This window comes from Echinops telfairi, unplaced genomic scaffold, assembly GCF_000313985.2.
Source record: "Echinops telfairi isolate 266 unplaced genomic scaffold, ASM31398v2 ScPeMD7_7416;HRSCAF=8454, whole genome shotgun sequence".
NCBI classification, from domain to species: domain Eukaryota; kingdom Metazoa; phylum Chordata; class Mammalia; order Afrosoricida; family Tenrecidae; genus Echinops; species Echinops telfairi.
Window position 1 is genome coordinate 3,589,944 of NW_022111316.1, and position 7,494 is coordinate 3,597,437.

General features: G+C 38.0%; 1 protein-coding gene across 1 annotated transcript in view; it reads right to left on the reverse strand.

The window, feature by feature from the left end:
• Window positions 1-397: 397 nt before the first annotated feature.
• Window positions 398-7,494, reverse strand: part of LOC101656858 (DEP domain-containing protein 7-like) — an 11,181-nt gene continuing 4,084 nt past the window's right edge. The window contains exon 2 of the mRNA XM_004714991.2: window positions 398-1,588. Coding sequence (XP_004715048.1) covers window positions 451-1,588 — 1,138 coding nt within the window. The 3' untranslated portion in view covers window positions 398-450. The remainder of the gene's footprint in view (window positions 1,589-7,494) is intronic.

A 7,494-nucleotide genomic window follows, 5' to 3' on the forward strand; every position in this document is an offset into this window, starting at 1 on the left:
AGCTCAAATGATGCACTGCATTGGGTAAATCTGCTGCACACGGCCTCTTTAGAGTATTGAAAAGTAAGGATGTTACTTTGAGGACTGATGGCCACTTGACCCAAGCCATGGCATTTTCAATACCTTCATATGCATGTGAAAGCTGGACACTGAATAAAGAAGGCAGAAGAAGAATCGATGCGCTTGAATGATGGTGTTGGAGAGGAATGTTGAAAACATCATGGACTGCCATGATAGATGAACATATCTGTCTCACAAGATATGTAAGATCAGCGTGCTCCTTAGAGGAAAGGCTGTCGAGATTTAATCTTCCATATTTTGGGCCCTGTTCCTAGAAAAGGGCAGCATGTGTGGTACAGAGGCAATGATAAAGGAGAAGGCCTTTGATGAAAAGGATTGATACAAAATTTATTCTTAAAATATACAAGTTATATACAAACATTTTAAAACTCAGGCTCCAAAATACTCAATAAAAATGTTCGGGTGGCTCTTATAGAACTGACCTAGTAATTTTTTCTTCTCTTTGGCAGATAGTTTTGAATCCTCATCAATAGTTTTAACTAAATTCAGCAGCTCATCTTTGGTTGTCTTCTGTGTACTGTTGGGATAGTCCATTTGATCCATTCTCTGGCAATATATATACCCTGCTTCACTGTTTGGATCTCTCCCCTCTTGTAAGGCCATGAGCTTCACACTGACAATTTTATGTAGAGTTCCAGGAATCTTAAAAACATCTTTTTGATGATCCATTAAAAAGAGTACTAGAAGATCAGTCTTGCCTTTGCATAAATTTTTATTGTCAACAATTGCTTTTGAGAATATCCTTTTTACAACCATTCGATTGTCACTTTCTTTCTGTAATTTGAACTCGGAAGGATGTGCGGCCACAGCCATGAAATACAGCAGTCTTCTAAATTCTTCTCGGTTTGGGGAATCCAAAAGCTTCAGAAAGAGCTGTGTAGCTTCCAGTGCTATTTCAGTGTTCCCATTCACTAAGAGTTCGGCAATTCCATTATGGACATCGGATAAGTGATTCAACAGAGGCGCCCTGTGACTGTAATAGCTGCCAATGGCATCAAACAAAAGTCCTTTCACGATGTCTGTTCTATGTGGCTGCTCAGGAAAGTTTCTGCTTATGTCCACCACCATCTGGTCGGGAAGGTACTCCACGCAGTCAGTAGCTGCAGAGAGCCACTCATCTTCCTGAGCGTCACTATAAGCCTTGAGAATCCTTCGGTCCAGATAGCTACTGTTGTAGATCAAGTCAGGCTGCCTCGTGGGTTGAAGAGCTTTAGGAACAATGTCTCGCTGTTTGAGCAAGGAGTCAAGAAGGGAAAGGTCCACAAGTTGAAGTAGACGCCCAATTGTTTCTTCTTGCCATACTTCATTAATCACTTTTGGAGACAGGGTTGCAGAGAGATTCACATGAGGGGAGTTTGTGGGCTTTAAACTCAGATTTTCCCAGAGATCCTCTAAACTTGCCGATTTGATATCAGATGATTTAAATAATGCACCCGCATCCCGAGAAGGCGAGTGAAGTTGGTTCTCCTTGCCCGATGGACTGTCTTGATTGGGCACCGTTGTGAATCTATCAGAAAGAAGAGCTTCTGGGATCTTAAAGGCTTGTTTTCAAACAAGCAGTCATCTAAATGAGATGTCAACTAAGCCCACATGGAAGAAGCACAGCAACATCTGTGATCCAAGGATTATACGTGATATAATCCAAATCCGAAGGAGGGAATAGAATCAGAATCTAAATTGTGAAATTCTGGTTTGCAGAAGGCTATGGATGGCAGTGGAAACACAAAGCCCTTTTGCAGGATCTACACGTGGAATAAATCTACAGTGATCCCCCTGACCATAAGTGAGAAATGGGAATAATCTGCTTATCATAAAGAAATTATTGTAGAGATGGTTGTCGTTGATTAAGATGCTATATCTGACTGGAATGGGCAAATCATCATCTGATCTCCCTTTTTTACACCTAGAGCTTGATCTGGTTTTTAATATTTTCTTTTCATTTTCCCCCCTCCAAATTGTGGCTTATCTCTGATGTTTTGGTATTGTTGGTTGAATGATCAACTCTGTTATACATCATTCTAGGATTTTTGATATATGAAACACAGGCACAGTGAATCTACAGAGACAATAATAAGAACAAGGGTTCTGGGGGTACAGCAGGGAAGTGGGGGAAATGGGGTGCTGATGTCAAGGAGTACAAGGAACAAAAGATTTTGAAAATGGTTGTGGTGACAATTGCACAACACTGCTTGATATGACTGAACTATTGAATAATATGACGTCTAGATTATGTCCTGGTAAAATGATTTGGAAAAAAAACCACGTTGTTTTCAATAAGAGTGTAGATGGCATTTTAATTGAATATGTAGTAAATTATTCTTGCTCACTATCTGCTAGCCTCTAATAGACGGTTAACCAAAGGTGAAGTGTTTCTTCTCGGTGCTATATATAACCTCCTCTACTGAATACAGTTTGGATTTCTGGCCCCGCTCTGTGGATGTTTTGCTGCAGCTGTTTTTTAATTGACTACAAAAGAATTTTGTTTGTGTGCTTTATATGTAATTGTTATGGGTTGGGCTGCTAACCACAAGTTATTTGATTCCAAACCACCAGTTGCTCCACAGGAGAAAGACAAGGTTTGCTACTCTGATAAAGAGTTACAGTCTAAGAAACACAGTGAGGTGGCTCTACTGTGTCCTAAAGGATTTCTATGAGTCTGAATCAATTTGATGGTAATTAGTTAGGTTTTTTTTGGATGATGTTAATAATATTGTTGAATATTTTCTACCTTTTATTATGTCACCTTACCATTTTTAGAATAGACCCAATAAGGATTTCTCCAAGTTAGTTGGCCAGGTAGGTGTCTCTAAATGTCTTCAATTAGACTAGTGAGTGCTGCTGGTGCTGCATCAGTAGTTTGGAGCTTTTCATAATTAGTCCATCAATTGTTGGAGCCTAGTTTTTCACTGATGATGACTGCATTGCAGCATGGATTCTTCTTTCAAAGGCATTGATTCCTCGCCACATTCTACTGTTTGAAGTCATTGGGTGTAGACCAATTCTTCTCAATAAAGTACCCATCTCCCTTCCTTTCATCCTATTTTTATGCTTTGCACATAATTCAATATTATTTGAAACCTAGGACCTTTAGTACACACTTTACATTTTGTGTAGAGCAACTTTCTTTCCCGTCTGGATGCTTTGTCATGTTAAAGACTGGCTGAAATGCTAACTTTTTGGGAAATATAATTTCTTCTATCATCTGTACTCTTAAATATACAATTTAAGTATATACTTAAATGTATAATACAATACATTCTTAAATATACTTTATAAGCATAAATATATAAAATTCTATATACATATGTAATTCCTGGGTATAGCTATGTGGTGTGTAAACATTCATGTAATCACATGGCTCAATCTAATGGGGATTGAGAAATTAAACAGAAATTAAACAAGTAAACACATGTAGGAGTTATATACACAAAAACCTAACCAAAGCCCAAACTCTCTGCCATCCAGTCAAAACCAACTTAAGCGACGCCCCCCGTGGGTGTCTGAGACTGTGTTTCAGGAGTAGGAAGCCATGTCTTTCTCCTGAGGAGCAGCTGGCGGTTTTAAACTGTAGACCTTGAGGGTCACACCCCATTGCTTCTATGAAGTATTGCTTTAGGTTGATTTGTGCATTATTAGACATAATTAGTTTATGTGATGCAAACCCATTCATAATCTCCTCAATAATCAAATTGGAGGACCTAGTGAAGATGTAATCACATTTCCTTGTCACATGGGAGACATTTTTTATAGCCCTCATGGGAGATTTGTCAGCTGGGAGTTCCATGACAGCCTAACTACTTCCTGGATCCTCGCATTTACCCTTTTAAATTTCCACATGAATCCAACTGGCCTCATATAAGAGTGAAAAATGCAAGAATCAAGGCTACTTTGACCATTACTTCATTTCTCTGATTGCTAAGAGCTGTTTATTTATAACAGTGAGCTTTCTTCAATCTTAGATATGACTTAAAACCTACAATAATGAATCCAGAAAAGTCCCAAATAATGATGTTGCTTGTGTTTATAATGATCCCCTCTTATTTTTCATCATAGCACCTGTGTTTTAGAGGATCTTGGGGAAGCTACTTTTAGATTATTTCCTTACCCTGATATGAGGTTGAAGAAGTTGACTTATCTGACAACAGGAAGCAACAGATCCAAGACTACTAGTCGTGCTAGCTGATTCCAAGACAAATGAGTTCTTTATTTTCTTTCTGTCTCTAAAGAACATCTTATCTTTTCAGTATTCAAAAAAGAAGAACTTCCAGAGAAGCTTATGGACAGAATTTCTTATTTGAGGAATACTCATATGTGAAGATGCTGGATTTGTAGTTTGCCTTGCTCAAGCCCCAAGGTAAGCCTTTAGGTTAACTATACAGTGTATGTAAATTAGTAAGGATAAAGAAAACTGGGAAAATTTGTCAAGGCATTCATCTACCTGGATTCTATTTAAGACCTTAGATTTGAATATTTCAATATATATTGTTTTTGTTTCATATAGACAAAAGGTGCATATCCTAAGCATTATGGATGGCCTATTAAACATGCATTTTGTAATGTCACACCAGGAAAGATACCAGAAGGCATCGAGTTCTTCCTTTCCTAGTATGAGTGTGTATGCCTTTGAAAGGTTATTTAAATTTGTTTGATCTTGGTCTTTTATTTTAAGGAATGTGACAGTATTTATTCTTCACATTAATTCCAGGATTGTTGAGAGAATCAAGTGGGAAATCAATATGAAAAGACAGTGAAACTTTAATGTCCATATGAATATCTATTAAAGAAGTAGTATAAAGAAAAAGAGGTGGAATTAGCTTAAACAGGAACTACAAAGGACGCTGAGTGGTGATGTGGAAAAATCACAGAACGGCTTCTGAGCCTGTAACTCTTTATGAGAGTAGAAAGCATGCTCTCCTTTCTGAGGAGTGGCTGGTGGTTTTGAACTGCCAACCTGTCAGTTAGCAGTCCAACATGTGCCTAACACATGTTCAGGGCTCCTGAGTATATAGAATATACCCCACACCCAAACCTACTGCCATTAAGTGGACTCTGACTCACAGTGACCAACCTTATCAACCACATATTTCTACAAAATGAACCTTATCGCTCTCCTTCAGCTTGACTGGTGGGTTTGAATTACCAACCTCTTTTCCACCAGGGCTTCTTTTTCTAGTGTTGTTGCTTTTAGTACAGGATGGGAGAGTCAAACACATGAGAGGTAACAAACCTAATAAGAAGCTCTAAGGCCTTTGATTGCATGCTTATCTGGAAGCACTATCTTCCTTCGTCAACGTTCCCAAACCTCAGACAAGCCAATGACTCCGTACAAACTATAATATCTAAGAAACTACAAAATATACTTTTTATTTTATTAATCTAGTTTGATAACACTGGCTGACACACATTTGTTGCCTCAAATGTTAGACTTATTCCTGGGGATCTTTGACCTGCTGGTTCCAAAATGGGTATATTTGACCTGCTGATTCCAATAACAGCAGCGACCAGCTCTAGTTTTGAGATGTGGAATATAGTCCCTTTACCAAGTGGGTTAGGTGTTTGACAGTTAAGCAGAAGGTTGACATACTGCCCCCATAAAGACTTCCAGCCTCAGAGACCCACAACAGAAGTGTGTCTGCTGTCAGAAGCTATGTTCTCTAGGGTTGCTATGAGTTGTAATCAAATGTCTGGGAGTGAATTTGATACAATAAATCGAGATTCAAATGTTCTGAACCCAAAATGGGTCTGCCATAATTCAAACTCATTTATTAAATTAAAATGTTCCATTCTTGTTCTAAGATGACACAAGTTCTCCACCTGTGCATAGAAAGTAAGAAAAGAAAAGTTGGCACTTTTCTATTAAAGTATCTTAGAGACAACCTCACCTCTGAAACATTCAGCATGAATTATCCATTGATTTCCATATATTGAAATGTGTTCTGAAATATGTATTGACTAATTTGAAGAAGAAAAATCTGGATCTTCCATAAATTTTAAAATTTCCGCCAAGTCTTATATTTTCCACACTCTGCTTCCCTCAGACATTTTGTGCTGTTTTCAAGCTGTGTTTTGCCTTTGTGGTATCCAACTCATAGTCTCTCTGTATATATCGGACAGCTTTCCCTAACAACAACAACAACAACAACAACAACAACAAAAGCCTCTGCCATCTAATAGATTTTAACTCACAGTGACTTTGTAGGACAGACAAGAGCTGCCTCTTTCCATTTCCAACCCTTTCAATCTTTCAAGGGCTGCAGAGTGACAGATGGGCTTGAATCACTAACAGTATGATTGGCAGCTTAATGTATAACCAACTAGCCACCATGTGTCCAAATACAGGTTTCCTTCTCAAAACTCAGTGCCATGAAGCCAATGATGCCTCATAGTGATCTGCTGTGAGTTTGTGAGAATGTAACTGTTTGCAAGAGTAGGAAGCCCAGTCTTTCTCCAATAGAAGTGCTTGTAGTTTTGAACTTCTGACCATGCTGATCATAAGTCAATATGTAACCATTACATCACCAGGGCTCCTAACAGCTTCCCTTGCAAATGCCTTAGTAACCAATTCTTTATCAAATATTTATTTCCTTTTTTATCTTATCTCAAGATTTGTTCATCTGAATTATTCTCATATTTCAAAATATGGCTATTAATTAATAAATTAGCATCAATTAATAGCTGAAATATAGTGGAACACCTTATCTAAGAAGCAGGAGGTAATACTGTCTACACTATGCAAATTTCAGAATCAGTACCCCAAATAGACCCAGAAACAGGCCTACAAAGCAAGACACCAAGAAAAAAATTTTGTTGTTGAGCTATGCAATGGAATGAAAGGAAAATGCATAACTAATGCTGTTACGTTCCATTCAAGTTCATGAAGTCTACAAATCATGAAGTTAGAATTTTCATATAAAAGACCTACGCTTTTAACAATGACTTTACAGACATATTTAATCCTTCTTTATGGAAATCTACTGCTATCATTTTGTGGCCCTGCTGATAATATTTGGTAAGCACTGGAATGCTCTCCCACCAGGTTGGCATCAAAACTACAAACTGCTCTCCGGAGATTTCACATTGCCATAATCTGTTCCACCTCAAAGTGACCCTACAGGACAGCATCCCAACTGCTCTGTGGGTTTCCGAGAGTATAACTCATATTTATTTTTTTAACTAAAAGATCATTTTATTGGTAGCTCTTATAACGACCCATACATCAATTGTATCAAGCATATTTGTACATATTTTGCCATCATTATTTTCTAAACATTCACTTTCTATTTCAGCCCTTTATATCAGCTGCTCTTTTCCACCTCCCTCCCCATCTGTTACCCTTTTATAAATTATAATTCTTTCCATATTTTATACCGGCTGCTGCCTCTCTTACCCCGTGATTTCAATTTTTAGTGCCCC